The following is an 18,686-nucleotide window of genomic DNA, read 5'->3' as shown; positions in this document are numbered from 1 at the left end:
CAGAAGGCCTTCAAACTTGCTCCCAGGTTCCTATTATGTTCCACCTCAAGCTAATTTTTAAAAAACAACAACAAAAAAACCTCCAAATTGAATTTCACGTTCCCCCAAATCTAACCTGAACCTTGAAGCATATATGGCTTCCCAAAACAGACTGCACCCCAAAATCAGCAAGACTATTCTACTTGAAATCAGATTATCCATAGACACCAAAGGCTATGAATTCCCCAAACAAAACCCTCATCCACCTCAAGGACGCCAAGTGGGATGTCCTGATATTCCAAGACGACAGTCTCCAAATTATGGGTGTCAGAATCCCCAAAACTAACAGAGCTGCAAAATCAGCTCCACGCCTCAAACTCACCTCAGGCCTTCTGAAAGCAGCCCTCTCCCCCAGCCCCCCCCCCCCCCCAGGGCCCAGAACAATCAAACTAAGTCCACATCCCCTAATAAGCATGCACTCACAACCGACCACATAACACAAAATCAACTCCCTCCTGATAGGAAAGGGAGTCCCCCCAGGTGGACGCCCACCTCCAAACTGAGCAGAGACCGCCCCATTACCCCTTACATGCCAAAGCCACATCACGGTCCTGAATCCCTAGTGATCCGGGATTCCCAGTTCCTCAGAGTTCTTGCCTGCACCCAAATAAAGGTATGCTCAAGTCTGAAGAGGAGGACCCCAGGCCTGGGTGCACAGCTCCATGGGTGATGGGCGGTCATTTCTGGGCGCCTGTGCAAGATGCACAGCCTGGCTTTGCAGCTACACTGATAGCTCTGCACCCTACCCCTCCCCAAACATTGCCACCCCCAACTCTCCCCAGACAAAATATGAGGGTGAGACCCGTGCCTATCTCCCAGATCAGGAACCTAAAATTAGGGTTATCAGCCCCTCCTGCCCTCTCTCCTTGCTTTTACCCGGAGACCTTCCCAGTCTTCTTTCCTTTCTTTTTCCACCCCACCCAACTTTCGGATTAATGTTCACTAAAAATTCAACTCTACCGACCGATTAATAGTGTCTAGCTTAATTGGAAAAAGAAAAACCTGAGCTCCCAAGGTTCAGACCCCACTCCTTGTCTCCCCTCCACCCCCCCTCCCCCAGTTCCCTTGCTCCCGAAGCCCGCTGGATTTCTCACCCCCAGATTAGGAACCCCAGCCTCGGAGGACAGTGTCCTCTGTCGCCTAACTCTCCCTCCCCTCGCCCAACCTTCGTCCCCTCCTAAGGAGGCCGAGGGACAACATGACCCGGCACAAAGGGGAGGAGGACGAAGGTTTCAGCCGCTCAGACCTAGTGGATCCTGCGCCCCGGTCCGAGTGGACCCCGGCCGGGCGGAGACCGCGAGGCGAGGCTAGAGCTCGTCCGCCCCCTCGTGGAAGGAGTCACACATTGCCAGGGTTCGCCTCCCTGCCGCGCTGGACCCCGGCGCCCCGCCAGCCCCCGAGCGCAGCCGACGGGCGGGGGCCCGAGGCCCTAGTGAGCGGGCACTGGGGGAGGGCGAGCGCCCTTTGGGCGGGAGGCTGGCTCTCTGGATCCCTAAAAGGATTCAGAAGGGAGTCTGGAGCCAGAGTCCCGACGCCCGGGTCTCCTGCGCTTCTCCCGACCCCCACCCCCCACCCGGGGCTTTCCCCACCTCCTCGAGGGGAAGCAGCTGGCGGAGCCGTCCGGTCGCATGACAATGGAAGGAAACGAGCTAGAAATCACATCCGTCCCCTCCAGGTCCCGCCCGATCCGAGCCCCCCTTTTGGTAGGCCCTGCTGCAGGAGCCTGTCATTCACACCGCACCCTCCCGCCATCTGAGCCCCCACGCGAGTCCACCGTGGCCTCCCCAAACCTGGCGTCTCGCTGAGCTCTCCTCTAAGTCCCTCGATACCGTACGTCGGAAGGGGGACTTGTGCTCCATTTACTCTCCAGGTCACAGGCACCCCCTTTCCAAAAGCCAATAACACCGCTTTTCGCTTGCCCCAGGCCCCCTCGACGACCCGGGGTCACCCACATTGTCCAATCTCGATATCCCCAATTCCAGAGTCCCATCCCCGGTCCCAGGTTCAGAGGCCCAAGACCCCCGATGTGACGACCACCCGGCGTCCCTGAGGTCCCGCCCTCGGGCCGGAGACCCCGCCCCGGGCTCGCCATCTGGAGAGCGCGGGAGGAAGGAAGGATACAGACCCAGGCGTTCACCCCACCTCCACCCCCGCCCCCGCCATCCCGGCCAGATAAAGGCGCGGAGTCCAACAGGGGAGAGAGACCCCGCCCCCCTGAAAAGAGCAGCCGCAGCCCCTGCAGGACAGGGGTAAGGACCGTGGACTGAGGGAGCCGGGCTCCTGGGTCCCCAAGAAGGGGTTGCTGGTGAGAGGAAGACTGAGATCAGTTATGAGGTTCCAGACGAGGGGGTCCGGGACCAGACAGTAGCGGAATTCGGTGGTTCGGTTGGGGTTTGGAGGGGTGCGGACCGCAGGCCGTCCGAGGTGTCCGGGCAGGTGGCTCACTCGAGATTCGCGCGCCCGGCGAGGCCGAGGGGAGCGGGGTGTTGCACGGGCACCGAGCGCTGCAAACCGAGGGCGCTGCTGGCCGATTGCCTACGCTGGGCGTCGACGCCGCGGCCTGGGAGCGTCCAACTCGCGCCAGGCACCCTGGAGGGGTCTCAGGTGGGGGGGGAACTAGCGCCGGGGAGCCCAGCGCATTAAGAATTAGACGGTTCGGGGCGGGTGGGGGGCTCGGCTCCCGCTGCTCTGCAGCAGAGGGGGGGCGAACTGCGGAGGGAAGGCGTCTGAGCCCCGCCTGGGTCCCTGGGTGCCCGCAGGCCTGCGTCGCGATGGGTTCCACCGCCACCCCCGAGGGCGCGCTGGGCTACGTCCGCGAGTTCACTCGCCACTCCTCCGACGTGCTCGGCAACCTGAACGAGCTGCGCCTCCGCGGGATCCTCACTGACGTCACGCTGCTGGTTGGCGGGCAACCCCTTCGAGCTCACAAGGCGGTTCTGATCGCCTGCAGGTTGGAGGGGTAACTCAGGGGGGTGGCGCGGGATCCGAAGGGAGAGGGGTGGAGCCAGAAGGTCTTTGGCAGGGGATCCCAAGCCAAGCCTTCCAGAAGCAGGAGACTGGGGCACCTGGATTGTTGAGCATCTGCCTTTGCCTCAGGTCGTGATCCTGGGGTCCTGGAACGGAGTCCCCCATCAGGCTCCCTGCAGGGAACCTCTTTCTCTGTGTCACTCATGAATAAACAAAATCTTTTAAAAAAATAAATAAATAAAGAGGCCAGAGGAGGTTGAGCCCCTCAGGGAATTGGGGGGGAGGTGGGGCTTTCTACCGTGGCACGTGTCTCCCTGGGTTACCCAGGCCCTAAAGTAGCCTATCTGCCCTCTTTCCAGCGGCTTCTTTTATTCAATTTTCCGAGGCCGTGCTGGAGTGGGGGTGGATGTGCTCTCCCTGCCTGCGGGCCCAGAAGCCGGAGGCTTCGCTCCTCTTCTGGACTTCATGTACACTTCACGCCTGCGCCTCTCTCCAGCCACTGCACCAGCCGTCTTGGCGGCTGCCACCTACTTGCAGATGGAACACGTGGTCCAGGCCTGCCACCGCTTCATCCAGGCCAGGTGAGAGAGCCCCAGCTTCGGAGTCCTCTGTTGGGTGAGGTGGCATCCCAGGTGTCAAGGGCAGAGGCCAATTTTAGGAAAAAGCACTAACATCCATCGCACTTGTCCCAGCTACGAACCTCTGGGCATCTCTCTGCGACCTTTGGAGGCGGAACCCCCCACACCCCCGACAGAACCTCCGCCAGGCAGTCCCAGGCGCTCCGAAGGGCACCCAGATCCACCTACTGAGTCTCGCAGCTGCAGTCAAGGCCCCCCCAGTCCAGGCAGCCCAGACCCCAAGGCCTGCAACTGGAAAAAGTACAAGTTCATCGTGCTAAACTCTCAGGCCTCCCAAGCAGGGAGCCTGGCCGGGGAGAGGAATTCTGGTCAACTCTGCCCCCAAGCCCGGCTCCCCAGTGGAGACGAGGCTTCCAGCAGCAGTGGCAGCGGCAGTGAAGAAGGACCCATTCCTGGTCCCCAGAGCAGGTACAGAACCTAGAACCTCAGGAATTTGTAGAGGCCAACCTCAGCTAGGAGGCAGAGCCGTTGGGCCTGGGTGGTCAGCAGCAGGGAGTGAGGGGGCAGCACAATTAGATTTGGCTCACTGGTCAGTATGGCTCACCTCCAGGGGAAGGTCTTTGGCTCTAAGTCCTCCAGGTGAGACCCTCCCTCCACAAAATCTCTCCTAACCTTTTTCTCTGGGCTTGCCACCTGCCTAGGCTCTCTCCAACTGCTGTCACAGGACAGTTCAAATGTGGGGCTCCAGTCAATACCCCGCATCTCCTCGCAGCCCCAGCTCAAGAAACCACTGGATCACACTCTGGACAGGCTTGTCCACCACCAGGTAAGAGCCCTTCCTTTTACCTCCTCCTTGGCTTTTCTTCTGGGGCTGCTCCAGGCGAGTGTTTGGGCCAAAAGCAAAGGCCTGTCCCAGTTACTGCAAATTGGAATCACCTGGGGAGCTTTTAAAACTGCCATTGCCCAGGTCACACCCCACAGATCAAAATGTCTAGAAGTGGGAGCCAGGAATTGGTATTTTTTAAAGCTTTCCCTGAGCAGCAAAGCCTGGGAACTCCTGGCCTCTGCCCATCAGGGCTGAGTGCTGGGCCCAGGACTCGGCAGGGCCTCTCCGGCAAGCTGTGAAGCAGAGTAGTAGTCCAAGAGAGGACACAGAAACAGAAACTTCCACCCAGTAATTGGGGCCTGCACCTACCACCACCACTATTGAAGAGATTAGCAGAGTATTCCGCAGTCAGACAGACATGAGGTCGGATCTTGGCTTGTCCTCATATTAACCATGTAACCTTGAGTAAGTCAGATGAACTCCAGGAACCTTAGCAGTAAACTGGGAAAAAGAAAATCCATCTCCAATGTGGTTTGAGGATTCACTGGAATCGCCATTACCCATCCCTGCTCCCAGGAAGTGAATATTTCAGCTGCCAGAACTGTGAGGCTGTGGCTGGGTGCTCATCGGGGCTGGACCCCTTGGCTCCTGGTGATGAGGACAAGCCCTACAAGTGTCAGCTCTGCCGATCTGCCTTCCGCTACAAAGGCAACCTGGCCAGTCACCGCACGGTGCACACAGGTAAGGGAGGAGGGGGCCCTGGCCTTCCTGCCTGCAGGTGTCCTGGGGCGGAGTCCCTGACCTCCCTTCCACCCTGCCTCCAGGAGAGAAGCCCTACCATTGTTCCATCTGCGGAGCCCGCTTTAACCGGCCGGCCAACCTGAAAACCCATAGTCGCATCCATTCGGGAGAGAAGCCCTATAAGTGTGAGACGTGCGGCTCACGCTTTGTGCAGGTACGCAACCCGTCTCCCAGCCCGCTCCGAGGCAGATTTGCAGGAGGGCGGGGCGGGCCGTCGGGGCGCTCTCTGAGGTCGCCCTGCTTCCCAGGTCGCGCACCTGCGCGCGCACGTGCTCATCCACACCGGGGAGAAGCCCTATCCTTGCCCTACCTGCGGCACTCGCTTCCGCCACCTACAGACCCTTAAGAGCCACGTTCGCATCCACACAGGAGAGAAGCCGTACCACGTGAGTACCTGCGCGGGTGGCCACCTGGGGGCGGGGCTCTGAGAGCTCCTCGGAGTGGGCGGAGCCCGGGGGGAGAAGGGGCGGGGCCGCGCGTAGGGGAGCCCGCGCACCGAAGTGAGGCTCCGGGACCAGCCAGAGAGGGAGGAAACTTCGCTGAAGAGGGCGGGGCCTCTGTCCTTTGCCTCCGCCCGGGGATCCGGGAAGACGCCGGGGTCGTGGGCTTCTCTTCTGCCAAGGGTTGGGCACTTGCGCATCGGAGTCCTCGCGCGGGGGGTAGGGAGCTGACCCGGCTGTCCTCACTTGTCCTCCCACAGTGCGAGGCCTGCGGCCTTCATTTCCGGCACAAGAGTCAGCTGCGCCTGCATCTGCGCCAGAAGCACGGAGCTGCTACCAACACCAAAGTGCAGTACCACATTCTGGGGGGCCTCTAGCTGAGCGCCGGCCCGGATCCCACCCGGATCCCAATCGCTTCCCGGAAGCCGGGACGGCCGCGGGCTCACGGCTGGCTTCCCCCTCGGGCTTGGGTGTGCAAGGCCCCTCCAGTATCAGAAACTGCCACCACCACCTTCGGTTATCACTGGGGAGAGCGGGGGTGGCAGATCTCGGCTTGATCTGCCTCTGTTTTGCTGGTCAAAACCTCTTCCCCACGATCAAAATGGTTTCTGGAGGAGACAGCCAGCTGGGAGCTGGGGGCGGGGAGAGACTGGCAGTGGGGGGGTAATAGTCCTCCACCTGCAGCCCTCCCCTTCTCATTTGGTTTATCTGTAAATATAATTTATTGAGGCCTGTGGGTGGCACCAGGGCCTTCACTCTATTGCATTCCCCACTTCCCTCCTCTACAAGTGTGACCAAAAGTGACCTGAGGCACTGTAGGTGAGGTCACACATAGCTCTGCTGGCAGAGATTAGCACTTGGCTGTCTCCTTTGGCTTGACTATTTTATGTGTACTATTGTCATAACTTGTATCTTTAGAATTGTTGTTTCTCCTGTGTGTGTCTGCTTGTTGGTTTGTTTAAAACAGAGAAAGGGTCCCTCTGTCTTGTCCCTCGAAATCCTAGGTCTGGAACCTTATTTGTTCTAGGGGCAGCTCTGTGGACATGCGGGGTTCTGGAAGTGGGTCAGGAACCCTCTTCGATATTCTGGATATTGTAGGTTCTCTAGCGAGCTAGAACTGCATATAGACTTTCCTCTGGTTCCAAGACTTAGAGGAACGTTTTTGGTGAGCCAGAAATGGAAGTAAGAAGTGTTTCTGGGGGCCATTGATGTAAGGGCTTTGGCAATCTTGGAACTGGAGGGATGATTGTAGGGGCTTTCTCTTATGGCCCCAACTGTCCTGTGAGTCTGGTCACCTAGGATTGGCTCTATTGTGTCAATCTGTCATGATTGGGCTTTCATCGAGCCCAGGATCCTCCCAGTGGGGCCTGTTCCCAGCACTGGGTTGATCCCTTCCTTATCAGAGATGACTCAACCCTTTCTGATTCTGCCCAGAATGGTATGACCGATGCAAGAATTAAACTCTATCTTGACTAGAAGATAGAGAGTCATGACCAGTCCTTTACTGTAGCAGTGTCTGGGTTCACATATTCCTTGGGGTTCTCTCTACCTGAGAGAAGCCCCTTCTTCCTTTAATGGGTTTTTAGACATCTTCTGGCAAGTGTCGGAATTCCAGAAACTTCTTTGCCTCTAGAAGTCACAGGTGCTTGGTAACTTTCTTACCTTAGAAAAGCGAAGTCTGTGACCTGGCCTAACCATCACTGCATTCCTGTCTGGAATGCACTAGAACCTTCCACAGGGAGACAAAAGGGGCTGAGTTCCATTCCAGATTCGCTGTAGTTTGGGATTATGACTGGGATTACTGTCGGGATTAGGTATTTAAAAGATTGAAAAGAGTAATTGACTGATGAGCCTTCTGGTTGACCAAGTATCTGGGTAGGACTAAGAGGTTGGTTGAGGGGACATGGTCTTTGGTATAGGCCAAGTAGGTAGAAAGTTGGGAATGGGATTGCTTCTTAATTAGATGGAATGTCTGGAATGTGAGATGATACTCAGAAACCTCGGTTTACAGTCCTTCTCCTGTTGCCTTGGGAGCTGTTTGATTGTGGGTTTTGGGTGGAGGTTAGAGAGCACTTTGAATTGTGTCCCGTGGGGCTTCCTCAAGATAGGTCAGGACCAATGGCTGCCACTTGAGGACAAGTGAGAAAACAACTTTTCTTTATCATTCCTCCTTCCTGTCCACTGCAGGATTGAAGCAGGGAAAGCAGAAGAGAGCTGTGAGAAGGAACCTTTTTTTTTTTTTTTTTGGTTTTGTTTTGTTTTGTTTCCCAATTAGATGGGCAGGTGTAGAGCGCCAAGGGGTAGAAATGTTAGATCTTGCCAGATCAGAATCTTGGAATAAAGAAGTCTCTCTGTGCTACCTGCTGTGTCCAGGTTCTTGTCTGGGAGGATTTGGGAATGGAGTGAAATGGGGGAAAAAGGGTTTCATTCCTCCTGGATTCCATCTTGTGTTCTGTGCCCATTTGACCACCCTATCCCATCTGACACTTTCAATGGCCCTGTTCTCCCCCTTCCCTACCCTTGCCTTCCGGCTCATTGTGTAGGAACCAGTGACTTCATGAAGTTTCTCCGGAGCCACCTGCATCCTGCTGCTCTGAAGTCACTTCCTGCCTGAGGTGTGGAGGCAGCAGGGAGAAACCAGGAAGGCACTAATAATATCAAGAGGCTGGGGGATGCATCTGTGCTGGGGATCATAATGCTTGGGACACTGCCTACCACCACCACCAAGGAAAATGGATAGGACTTAGGTCCCCTGAGGACAGGAAAGTGTGCAGGTGGCAGTGAGAAGGTTGATATATGTGGTTAGAGCCAACAGCTAGCTCTACTCCTCCCCCAGCAGTGGAACCTTAGAATCTATCCAGTGCCCAAGGCATGCTTCTCTTGCACCCTTTCCCTGTCCCATGTGTGTCTTGGGTGTGGAACTCTGTTCTGCCCGTGGGCAGAGGGTCACTAATTCTGTTAAGTTACCTCCCTTTTGGGCTTAAATTCTTCATCTGTGAAATAAGTCCATTAACATGGTCTGCGGTTCCTTTCGACATTTGTGGTTGTGTTTCTCCATCTTAAAACTCATGACCTAGATTAGAGATTTTTTTTAAGTAAAAAGAAAGGAAGAAAGAAAGGAAGAAAGAAAGAAAGAGAAAGAAAAAAGAAAGAAAGAAAGAAAGAAGAAAGAAAGAAAGAAAGAAAGAAAGAAAGAAAGAAAGAAAGAAAGAAGAAAGAAAGAAAGAAACAGCAGCTTATGCCCTGTTGAAAATGAGGCCTGCTAATCTTATGTATCCCCTCCTACCTGTCAGGTCCTGAATGAAGCATTCTAGTGCATAGGGTTTCTAATTCGATTCTCCCTGACAACCCTCAAAAGTAGGTACTATTATTATCACCAAATTTACAGTTAGGAAAACCAGCTGAGAGGTTCAATGTCTTAGAGACCCTTAAAGATGACACACTGCTATACTAGGTTAAACAGACACATTGATTTCTAAGTCTTGGCACATTTCCCACCTGCCAAAGTTTTAAGTCCACTTAACAAAGTTTGTTATTTCCTACATATAAAATTATAAGGCTCAGTTCACTCTTTGATATTACACAGCCCCCACGAGCCCGGGGGGCTCCATCGGGTAAGCCTTGGACTCTATTTCAGCTCAGGTCGTTGATCTCAGGATAGGGAGATTGAGCCCCCTGTAAGGCTCCACACTGAACAAGGAGCCTGCTTAAAATTTTCTCTGCCCCCACTTCTCCCCCCAGCCCTCCCCACCCCACATGCACTCTCTCTGTAAAAAAAAAAAAAAAAAAAAAGTCCTCCTTCCCTAAGGTTGCAAGGTCAGGATCCCAGGGAGCATGGATTACAGTGGAGAAACAGAAAGCCAAGCCATCGATGTTACATATGGTGGAGGACTGCCTACTTGGGTAGGAGGAGTTGACTGCTCCCCTGCTAAGAGTTCATGTCTTTCAGTCAACCCCATCAGGGGATCAAAACCCGCTGTTAGCAAATAGTTTTAGCAGAGGGTGGAGGAAAAGAGTTCAGCCCCACCGAGGGAGGGGTGTAGGTGGTGCTGGGGAGGTCCTGAGTGCGCTCACAGCCGCCCTTCCTCTCTCGAGTTATTTTTGGTTTCTGTGACTTGTAGATTTCCTGTTAGCGACCACAGAAGCAACAGGAACTGAGTCGCCGCTGCAGAAACGAACGCCAGCCTCCCACTGGTCTCGTCCTGGGCCCCTGAGCCCCCAGGGATCCAGGCATGTAGGGTTTGGCGTACTCAGGCCCTAGGGCAGGTATCTCGTTTGACTCCGCGCAGGAAGCCTCTGTTCACCCCCGACCTGACCTCGCCATTGGACCCCCCATTAAGCAAGTGGGTGTCTTCCTCTCCTGAACCGGGTGACCCGCCACCTAGCCCCGTGAACTCCCCACGTGAGAGTCGCGGTGCGGGAATGTGGACAGACGGGCCGGTTAGGGGGCCGGAGACGCAGCAGCCTCCCGGTAGGTCCCTAGTCACGCGGGGCCCATCCAGTCGGCCTCCAGCGATCCCCTCCTGACGCATGCGCTGCACTCACTGTCCCGGTCCAGTACGCAGCTCTAAGCCCCGCCCCGCCCTCCGGGCTCCACCCCCGCACGGGAGTCCTGCTTCCCCACCCGCGGCGGGTGGACCCGGGCCGTGGCCAGGTCCGGCAGGTAGCTGACGCCTGCAGTGATAAGACGGATAACCCACCGGGAGACCGGCCGCCTCCCGGCTCCGGGCTGAACGTCTGCGCCCCCGGCTTCCCGCCCCGGACCGGTCCCGCCCAGGCCTCGACAGGCTGCGCTTGGCCCACGGAGCCACACCCCCGGGAGCCGCTCGCCCCACCTAGGCCGCTGGGCTGGGTCCCTCCGTCGTCGGTGCCTTCCCCGGCGGCAGCAGCAGCCTGCGCTCCGCCGCGAGGCCGGGCGGCTGGGTGCGCAGAGGTGGAGGGTCCCGCGCCCTGCTCCCGCCCCGGGCGCGCGGGGCGGCGGCAGCCCGATCCCCTCGCCGATGGCGCACAGGGCCGAGCCCCCCGACGGGGGCTGGGGGTGGATGGTGGTGCTCTCCGCGTTCTTCCAGTCGGCGCTGGTGTTCGGGGTGCTGCGCTCCTTCGGCGTTTTCTTCGTGGAGTTAGTGGCGGCGTTTGAAGAGCAGGCGGCGCGGGTCTCCTGGATCGCCTCCATAGGGATCGCGGTGCAGCAGTTCGGGAGTGAGTGCCGCGCCGGCCCGGAGGCCTGCCACCCTCCCTCGGAAGGGAAGGGAGCTGCGGGGACGCGGGAGAGGACAGGGCGGGGCTGGGGAGACCCTGGCGGAGGCCGCCGGAGAGCTTCGCGGACCGCGTCTTCCTCTTTCTCAGGCCCGGTGGGCAGCGCCCTGAGCACAAAGTACGGGCCCAGGCCGGTGGTGATGGCCGGGGGCATCTTGGCCGCGTCGGGGATGCTGCTCGCCTCTCTTGCTACCACCTTGACCCACCTATACCTCAGTATCGGGCTGCTCTCAGGTGAGGCCCAGGACGTGGGCAGGAGAGGGCTAGCCGGCTCCGGACTCTCACCTTCTTTCCTGCCCCTTCCCAGAGGCTTACAGGAGGAGCTGGCACCTGTACCAGAGGGCAAGTCTTAGGAGGGATGACTAAAGTGATCAACATGGTGTGGGCATATTGAGAAATTCAAAGATGTGGAAGCCAGAATATGCAAGCCCAGGGCTGATGGGGCTGGAGTGTAAGGAAGAATTAGCATAACGTTGTGCCAGGTCCTGTGGCTGCTGATATCATTATCCAGTTTACAAACAGACAAAACAAGGCTCTGGAAACTTATGTAACTTGCCAGACCAATATCATTCAGCCAGAAGTGGTATAGCCCGTGCCTAACTTCCAAAGTTCTGACCGAGTCACTGCTCTTACGGACAGTATTTCTGAACCTCCACCTGCCCATGAGGTGTTTTACCTGCGTCTTGCAGATGAGGAGAGGAGAACTGAGGCTGGGAGAGTGAATAAAATGCACAGGGTCGTGCGGCTGGGAAGTATTGATACTAGGGTCCTAACCCAGGCCTGTGCTGCGTTCTCTTGCTACCCATGGTGGAATCACTGGGTGCCCTGGGCTCCCTAAGGGTCCCCCAATCCCTGTTTCTTCCTTTTCCACAGGCTCTGGCTGGGCCCTGACCTTCACTCCGACCTTGGCTTGCCTGTCCCGTTACTTCTCTCGGAGGCGATCCCTGGCTACAGGGCTGGCACTGACCGGCGTGGGCCTCTCTTCCTTTGCGTTTGCCCCACTATTCCAATGGCTGGTCAGCCTCTATGCCTGGCGAGGGGCTCTACTGCTGGTGTCTGCCCTCTCCCTCCACCTGGTGGCCTGTGGTGCTCTCCTCCGCCCACTGTCCCTGATGGAGGATCCTGTTGTGGGGGGCCCTGGGGCCCAACTCACCTCCCTCCTTCATCACGGCCCCTTCCTCCGTTACACTGTTGCCCTCACACTTATCAACACTGGCTACTTCATTCCCTACGTACATCTGATAGCCCACCTCCAGGACCTGGATTGGGACCCACTGTCCGCTGCCTTCCTGGTGTCAGTTGTGGCAATTTCTGACCTCGTGGGACGTGTGGCCTCTGGGTGGCTGGGAGATGCTGTCCCGGGACCTGTGGCACGGCTCTTGATGCTCTGGACCACACTGACTGGGGTGTCACTGGCCCTGTTGCCCGTGGCTCACACTCCCACGGCCCTGATGGCTCTGGCTGTGGCCTATGGCTTCACATCAGGTGCCCTGACCCCAGTGGCCTTCTCTGTGTTGCCTGAATTAGTGGGGACTGGAAGGATTTATTGTGGCCTGGGACTGGTACAGATGGTCGAGAGCATTGGGGGCCTGCTGGGGGCTCCTCTGTCAGGTAAGAAGGACTGGGTTTCTGGGAGGCAGGGCTCAGGGCTGCCACATCACGCAGTTTAGGGAGGGGACTATTTGCATTCTAGTGTATGTGAATATTGCCCTCCAGTCTGACACAGAACACAGCCTGCATGGCCGGTCAGAGCAGCCCCCAAGTGGGTCCATGGGGCAGAGAAATTGGGGCTGTGGAAAGACCCAGAGAAGCTATGAGGGCCCCTTGGCAGGGTGCCTACAGCTTGAGGACCTGGCTGGACTGGGCCAGACATAGCCTGCAGGTGCTGTCTTTTCCCTTGACCTCCTGGGCCCCAGCCCAGGTGTCTGAGCTGTTGGGTCAAAGTTCTCTATGTCCCAGACGCCAAAACTTTCAGATCCTTGACTCTCTCCTCTTAACTATTAACTGGAAGTGTAGAAAGGAGGGCCACACTTGCTTGAAAGAAAAGCACAGGTGTGCCTGTCCACCCCTGGATACCCAAGTGTCTGCTGGCTGGTTTGAGAGGCCCTTTCTGAAGGCAGAAGGGTGGTTGAAATTACCCTCCAGAAATTACCTGTAGAAACCTTGAGACCCCAGAGTCCTCGAGCTCATCTGGTCCTGCCTTGTGAGTTCTAACTCTTCTGAGAAGATGGGTTAAGGATTACTCTCTTCCCTTCATCACTCTCAGGAAATGGCTCACCGATATGTGTTCTTTCTTTCTCTCTTGGACCTAGGATACCTCCGGGATGTGACGGGCAACTACACAGCTTCTTTTGTGGTGGCGGGGTCCTTCCTCCTGGCAGGGAGTGGCATCCTCATGACTCTGCCTCATTTCTGCTCCTTGGCCTCTACCTCCAAGCCTCAGGACCGCATAAGAGAGGCAGTTGAAACCAAAGTCTCTCTGTCCAAGGAAGAGCCAGAAGAGGACTAAACTCCAAAAAGGGGCTGTGAGACCCAGAAAGCCAGACATTGGCAGCACCAGATCTTCCCCTCCTGCCCCATCTTGGTGCCCACAGAACCACAGTGCCTTGAGCATCCTGATCCACCTCCCCCCGGGCAGGCCTGGCAGGGGGAGGTTGCAATGCAAGTGCCAACACCTAGTATTTCCTCGAGGCCTATTATCTCTTCTTTGCTCCCACAACCTCTGCCAAAGAATCCAGGGGCTCAGCCAGCTGCCCAGAGCTCAGAATCAGCTATGAAAACCAAAGGTCAAGAGACTTAACATGTTTTACCTGTGATCTCTAGCATTGCCTACCAACTTTCTTCTCTGAAGACAGACATTTGGGAAAGAGGGATGCCCTTTTGAGATAAAACCGAATAAGGAAACCAAGTCATTGTCAGAAACTCAGAAAGAGCTGGGGCTCATGCCCTGGGATTGGCTGAATGAGTTCATGGCTACGAAGCGGAGGGAAGGTATCCACTTTAACCCTGGACCACAGTTCCTCCCTGTGGCCACTGATCTCCTGTTTCTTGCTGTAGAAGATAAGGGTGGACACAGGGTGGGGGTGGCTTGGGAAGGGGAACTAAAGCTTCGAGAGCTGAAGTCTGGTCCAGCATTTCCCTCAGGCCAGGGACAGGAGCCTGAAATGCAGGGAGGAGTTAGCAGATGGTCCCCTCCTGCCCACCCCCCTCACCCCAACACACTGAAATGCACAGGCAGGCAGCTTCTCAGAGATTCCCTGTTTTGTTTTTCTTGCTTTTTGGGAGAGAGGAAGAGGGAAGCGACTGTGAGGGAGGGGCAGAGGGAGAGAGCACTGGAGAATCTTGAGCAGGCTCCATGCCCAGCGGGGATCCCACTGGGGGCACAATCCCACGACCCTGAGATCATGACCTGAGCCAAAATCAGGTCAGAGGCTTAACAGATGGAGTCCCCCAGGCGCCCCCTTGAATATCTTAAGTAGAAAGAATGTTTTCAGCCTCCTCAACTGGCTGAGTTGGAGCTTGTGAGAAACTGGGTAGAAATTCTTTATTGGGGGAGTGGCTCAAACAAATGGTCAACAAGTGGTGTCCCGAGTGGATTGAGAGCCTCCTGGGGAAAGCAGAGCAACTTGAGTAGTGGGGAGCAGTTCCCCCCTCTCAGGGGGAGGAGAGGTGGCCTGCTGGGAGGCTGGCAGGGAGGCTGGTGGGCAGGAGGGCAGCGCCCCTGGCAGCCCCAGGTAGATGAAGCTGCCAGAGAGGATGAAAGAGCCGCAGGTGAGGAAGGAGGCCGTGAAGTCTCCCGTCTTGTCCCTTAGGAAGCCTGTGAAGAAGGGGAAAGGAATTCAGGGGCCTGGGACCCAGGGGCACAGGATGGTGGCCGAAGGATCTGGTGGCTCAGGCCCTTACCTGACAGCGGGGGGCCCAGAAGCCCCCCAAGACTCATCAGCATCATCACCAGCCCTGTGGCCTGCACGACGCCTCCGAGGCCCACCAGCCCAGGGAGCACACCGAAAACCAGGGGTGCGTAACTTCCCGCGCTGAGCCCGTAGGCCCCCGCCGCGGCCAGCAGGGGCCCCTCGCAACCCTCCGGGCTCCCCAGCAAGGGCGCCAGCCCCACTGCCAGAAGCCCCAGCCCCGTCAGGGCCCCGAACCCCGCCAGCAGCCGCGAGAGGGGCACCCAGCCTTGGTCGGCCAGCCAGCCGCTGACGAGTCGCGCACCCGCATCCCCCACCGCAGCCACCGCCACCACCAGCGCCGCTCCATACCCTCCCAAGCCCCGGTCCAAAGCGTGGGGGGCCAAGTGCACATAGGGGACGAAGTACCCGCCCCCGACCAGGGCTGTGCCCAGAGCAAAGACTAGGAAGGCCCGGCGCGCGAAGAGATCCAGGCCGAATGCAGCCAAGGGCCCGCGGGGTCGCGCCGGGGGGTCGCCAGGGAGCACCAGGGGTCGCAGCAGGGCGCCACAGGGGGCCAGATGGAGGGTAACGGCGCTAAGGAGGAGCAGGGCGCCCCGCCAGCCGTAAGTATCAAGGAGGAGCTGCAGGGTGGGCGCCAGGAGCAGCGAGGAGGCCCCGTTGCCCGTGAGCGCCAGCCCCACAGCCAAGACTCGACGGCGGGAGAAGTACCGGGACAGCGTCCCGAGGGCCGGGGCGAACACCAGGGCCCAGCCAGAGCCTGCGAACCGACAGGACCAGGTGAGGACGGGGAGCTAGGGCACGCGCGCGCCGCAGTGATCCCAGCCCTGACCCTCGCAGAAGGCCCCGCCCCCTTGGCCTCCAGCCCCCAGGAAGCGCCCCTCTCCAACATCACCCCTAAGGGTCCCGGGTGTCCCGCTCCCCTCACCAGCAAGGACGCCCAGGCCGAGGTAGAGGTGCAGCAGACTGCGGGCGAAAGCCGAGAAGACGAAGCCCAACGAGGTGAGGACGCCCCCGACCATCACCACGGGGCGCGCCCCCCAGCGGGTGCTCAGAGCGCTGCCCACTGGGCCTAGGAGGGGGCGGAGTCAAAGGGAGACACGCCCCTGGGCCCCCAGACTCGAGCCAGCCCTTCTAGGCTGCTAGCCAGGCCTAAGCTCCTCCCCAGCCCAACACCCCCCTCCCCTTGACCTCAAGACCCTCTCTTTTTTAGAACTCAATCCCACCGGCTCCCCCTTTCTCGGGTTGTCTGGTCATCAGGTGGGTCCTCCATCACCACGCACACGCTCCGCCAGGCCACCCCGGTGCCCGCCTCCCACCTCGGGGGCCCCCCTCACTGGCTGCCTGCTGCACCGCCAGGGCCAGGGCGCTGACCCACGCAGTGTCCTGAGTGTTCCGGTCAAAGTGCTCCGCGAGGTCAGGGAGGGCAAGGCCCAGGGAGCGCAACAGCCCGTAGGAGAGCCCGTTCACCGCGAAGGCTGCGGCCGCCACCACCCAGCCCCAGCCCCCGTCCGGGGGTCCGGCCGGCTTGGGGGTCATCGCCGTCTGGGGAAGAGGGGAACACACTACGTCTGTGCCTCCTCAGGGACCCGGGCATCCCTGAGATCCAGGTTCTGGCCGCTCGCCCAGGGTGGGCACGTCACCCCGAGCACCGCACGGCGCGGGGGAGGGATGGGAACCAGGCCTAGGGCTACATCTCCGGGGTCCGCGCGAGCTCCCGGGCCCGGGACGCCCCCACCCACACACACCCCTGCCCCTTACCCGACCTCTCCGGGCGGCGGGGGAGGGGAAGGGCGAGGAGCAGCTCGGGCCAGGTGTTCTTCCCGCTTGCTGCGCGGGCGGGGCCCCAGCGGGGAGCGAGCGCGGAGCGCCGGGATGGAGCCCCACCTGGGCCGGCTCTCTCGGTAAACAGAGATCGCCACTGGGGACCGAGTCACCTGGGACGCTGGGGTGCCGAGGGCGGGGGAGGCGACACCTTCAGCCAATCGGCCGAGCCGCGGGGGTGAGGCCAGCCGCTGAGTCCCACGGGGATTGAATTATCTACACACAATCCTTCCACCCCCGCCCGGCTCAAGCCCACGCACCTGCCGCCTGCTGCTCGCGGTGGAAACGCGCGGATTGCCATCCCGGGCAAACCCGGGACGGATCGGCAACCCTTGCAAATCCTCCAAAGTCGGCCGCGATGAGTATTTTTGTTCTCAGGGACCTTTTGTTGGGGGGGGAGGGGGAGCGCAGATAATTGTCGGATATCATATCACCGACCTCCACTGAGTTCTCATTCTTTGTTCAACAATAACCAGCTCTCAAGGGCCAAGCGGAAGAGGATTCCCCCGTTTTGAGGAGCTGTAGTGTGCCAGGCACTTGATGCAAGTCACCTGTTCATGCTCACATGAAACGGCTGAAGAAGATGCCATGCCCATTTTACAGACGAAGTCACCGAGGAATAGAGTGATTAGATGCCTCGTCCCCAAAGCACCCAGCTTAAAGATGGTGGAAATATTTGAATTTGGATCTGTCCAAGTGCAGAGGGTACCAGAGAACAGCAATAGGACTGAAACAGAATGCCACAGTGGAGGGAATGGCCTGGGGGCAGTTTGATGCCTAATTGGCCTGGAAATGGCAGGGCCTTTGCAGGGCCAGGGCGTTTACGATTCTAAGAGAAGGGTCACTGGGAAAAAGGAAGGATCCAGGGGATTGGAACCACTGAAGACTCAGATTTTAAAAGCAAAGTAAGAAATCCGATAAGTGAACCCAAAGCATTAATTTCTCAGCAAACTTTATTTAAAAGTATCCTTTTTACCTCAAGGTTACTTTACTTCAGCTGTTTGAATCAAGAGATGTGCTTTTTGGTTTAATTGTTACACGGTAGCAGAAAATTTGGCAATTTACAGTTTGGAGCCAGCCTCCCTGAGAGCCACATGGTGGCAGTGTTTCCTAGTTGTTGAGAACGTATCTGCAACTCGAGTAAAACAACCACATTTCTCTGCTTTGGATATTAGGCCTTGCATGCCCCAAAGTGCACTCCCCCCACCGCGGCATCCCATCTCCCTCCTCTCTCTCCTGTGCCCTTCTGACAGCCCTAAGCGCCTCACCTGCTCCAAGGACATGCCTAGCTTTTCCTTACCCCTGAATTTGTACATCTGGGCTCCCCTCTCCTTGAAACGTCCTGGACGGAGAACAGGAGTCCATGAGGGTTGCCAGTCCTGCCATGTACACCCTAGGAAAGTGATCTCACTGGTTTCTGGGCTCCTATTATGGGAGATACCTGGCAGGTGAAGCTGGAGGAGCAGGAAGCTTATGTCCTGAAATGGCTGCTGAGGACTCAGTCCCAAGCAGAGCCCCCTCCCCCCCAACAAATCACACCCTCTGCACCATGGAGTAAACATATAGCGCAAAGAGGAGACTGGGCCTCCTGGGTCTAGGAGACGTACAAAGTGACGCCAAGCATCTTTACGGGTTACTTATGAACCCAGAGGGCATCCCAAAGCCTGGGAGTGGGGTAAGTGATCATCAAAAGACACGGCCGGCAGCCCCGGTGGCGCAGCGGTTTAGCACCACCTGCAGCCGGGGGTGGGATCCTGGAGACCTGGGATTGAGTCCCACGTAGGCTCCCTGCATGGAGCCTGCTTCTCCCTCTGCCTGTGTCTCTGCCCCCCTCTCTCTCTCTGAATAAATAAATAAATCTTAAAAAAAAAAAAAAAACCCAAAAGGCACGGCCCTCGATGATCATTAGCCCAAATGATCATCACTACACATCTTTTGCCTATGGAGCTCACACAGCATTGAGGTTGGGACAATGGACTTCCCAAGCTGGACTCTCCACCAGGTATTAGCTGTAGGATTGTGAGCAAGTTGTGTGCTTCAGCTT

General features: G+C 57.8%; 3 protein-coding genes across 8 annotated transcripts; 2 read left to right on the top strand and 1 right to left on the bottom strand.

Annotated features, from left to right (window-relative positions):
• The first annotated feature begins 2,195 nt into the window (after positions 1-2,195).
• BCL6B (BCL6B transcription repressor) lies at positions 2,196-8,010 on the top strand. Of its 2 annotated transcripts, none has more exons than XM_077892957.1 (9): positions 2,196-2,288; positions 2,799-2,989; positions 3,366-3,587; positions 3,699-4,052; positions 4,286-4,410; positions 4,987-5,151; positions 5,235-5,365; positions 5,460-5,597; positions 5,912-8,010. In XM_077892957.1, the coding sequence occupies exons 2-9, from the start codon at positions 2,811-2,813 to the stop codon at positions 6,026-6,028; spliced, it is 1,431 nt and encodes a 476-aa protein (XP_077749083.1). In that variant the 5' UTR covers positions 2,196-2,288; positions 2,799-2,810; the 3' UTR covers positions 6,029-8,010. The 2 variants fall into 2 exon arrangements, with proteins under 2 accessions (XP_077749083.1, XP_077749084.1); XM_077892958.1 differs by having other exon boundaries at positions 2,245-2,344.
• Positions 8,011-10,231: 2,221 nt separating this feature from the next.
• Positions 10,232-13,815, top strand: SLC16A13 (solute carrier family 16 member 13). The gene is made up of 4 exons (XM_077892956.1): positions 10,232-10,850; positions 10,998-11,141; positions 11,781-12,518; positions 13,220-13,815. Exons 1-4 carry the CDS (start codon positions 10,652-10,654, stop codon positions 13,414-13,416), a joined length of 1,278 nt encoding a protein of 425 aa, XP_077749082.1. The 5' UTR covers positions 10,232-10,651; the 3' UTR covers positions 13,417-13,815.
• A 611-nt stretch (positions 13,816-14,426) lies between these two features.
• On the bottom strand, positions 14,427-17,145 carry SLC16A11 (solute carrier family 16 member 11). 5 transcript variants are annotated; one of them, XM_077892953.1, is made up of 5 exons: positions 16,903-17,145; positions 16,156-16,363; positions 15,747-15,890; positions 14,811-15,578; positions 14,427-14,724 (listed from the first exon to the last, which is right to left on the bottom strand). In XM_077892953.1, the coding sequence occupies exons 2-5, from the start codon at positions 16,355-16,357 to the stop codon at positions 14,480-14,482; spliced, it is 1,359 nt and encodes a 452-aa protein (XP_077749079.1). In that variant the 5' UTR covers positions 16,358-16,363; positions 16,903-17,145; the 3' UTR covers positions 14,427-14,479. The 5 variants fall into 5 exon arrangements, with proteins under 5 accessions (XP_077749079.1, XP_077749078.1, XP_077749081.1 ...); XM_077892952.1 differs by lacking the exon at positions 16,903-17,145 and adding an exon at positions 16,706-16,871; XM_077892955.1 differs by lacking the exon at positions 16,903-17,145 and adding an exon at positions 16,585-16,853.
• Between the last annotated feature and the right edge of the window lie 1,541 nt (positions 17,146-18,686).

The sequence above is a fragment of the Canis aureus genome, chromosome 3 (assembly GCF_053574225.1).
Source record: "Canis aureus isolate CA01 chromosome 3, VMU_Caureus_v.1.0, whole genome shotgun sequence".
Lineage (NCBI taxonomy): Eukaryota > Metazoa > Chordata > Mammalia > Carnivora > Canidae > Canis > Canis aureus.
Note: the sequence above shows the minus strand (reverse complement) of the source record. Positions and strands in the feature narration are given on the sequence as shown.

Excerpts from the sequence above, each read along its gene's own strand:
- SLC16A11 (XM_077892953.1), bottom strand. The coding sequence starts at position 16,357 with ATGACCCCCAAGCCGGCCGGACCCCCGGACGGGGGCTGGGGCTGGGTG. Across the intron at positions 15,891-16,155 it reads GGCGGTGCAGCAGGCAGCCA|GCCCAGTGGGCAGCGCTCTG; the intron begins GTGAGGGGGGCC and ends GCCCCCTCCTAG. Across the intron at positions 15,579-15,746 it reads CGGCCTGGGCGTCCTTGCTG|GCTCTGGCTGGGCCCTGGTG; the intron begins GTGAGGGGAGCG and ends GTCGGTTCGCAG.
- SLC16A13 (XM_077892956.1), top strand. The coding sequence starts at position 10,652 with ATGGCGCACAGGGCCGAGCCCCCCGACGGGGGCTGGGGGTGGATGGTG. Across the intron at positions 11,142-11,780 it reads CAGTATCGGGCTGCTCTCAG|GCTCTGGCTGGGCCCTGACC; the intron begins GTGAGGCCCAGG and ends CCTTTTCCACAG. Across the intron at positions 12,519-13,219 it reads GCTGGGGGCTCCTCTGTCAG|GATACCTCCGGGATGTGACG; the intron begins GTAAGAAGGACT and ends TCTTGGACCTAG.
- BCL6B (XM_077892957.1), top strand. The coding sequence starts at position 2,811 with ATGGGTTCCACCGCCACCCCCGAGGGCGCGCTGGGCTACGTCCGCGAG. Across the intron at positions 3,588-3,698 it reads CACCGCTTCATCCAGGCCAG|CTACGAACCTCTGGGCATCT; the intron begins GTGAGAGAGCCC and ends CACTTGTCCCAG. Across the intron at positions 5,366-5,459 it reads GCGGCTCACGCTTTGTGCAG|GTCGCGCACCTGCGCGCGCA; the intron begins GTACGCAACCCG and ends CCTGCTTCCCAG.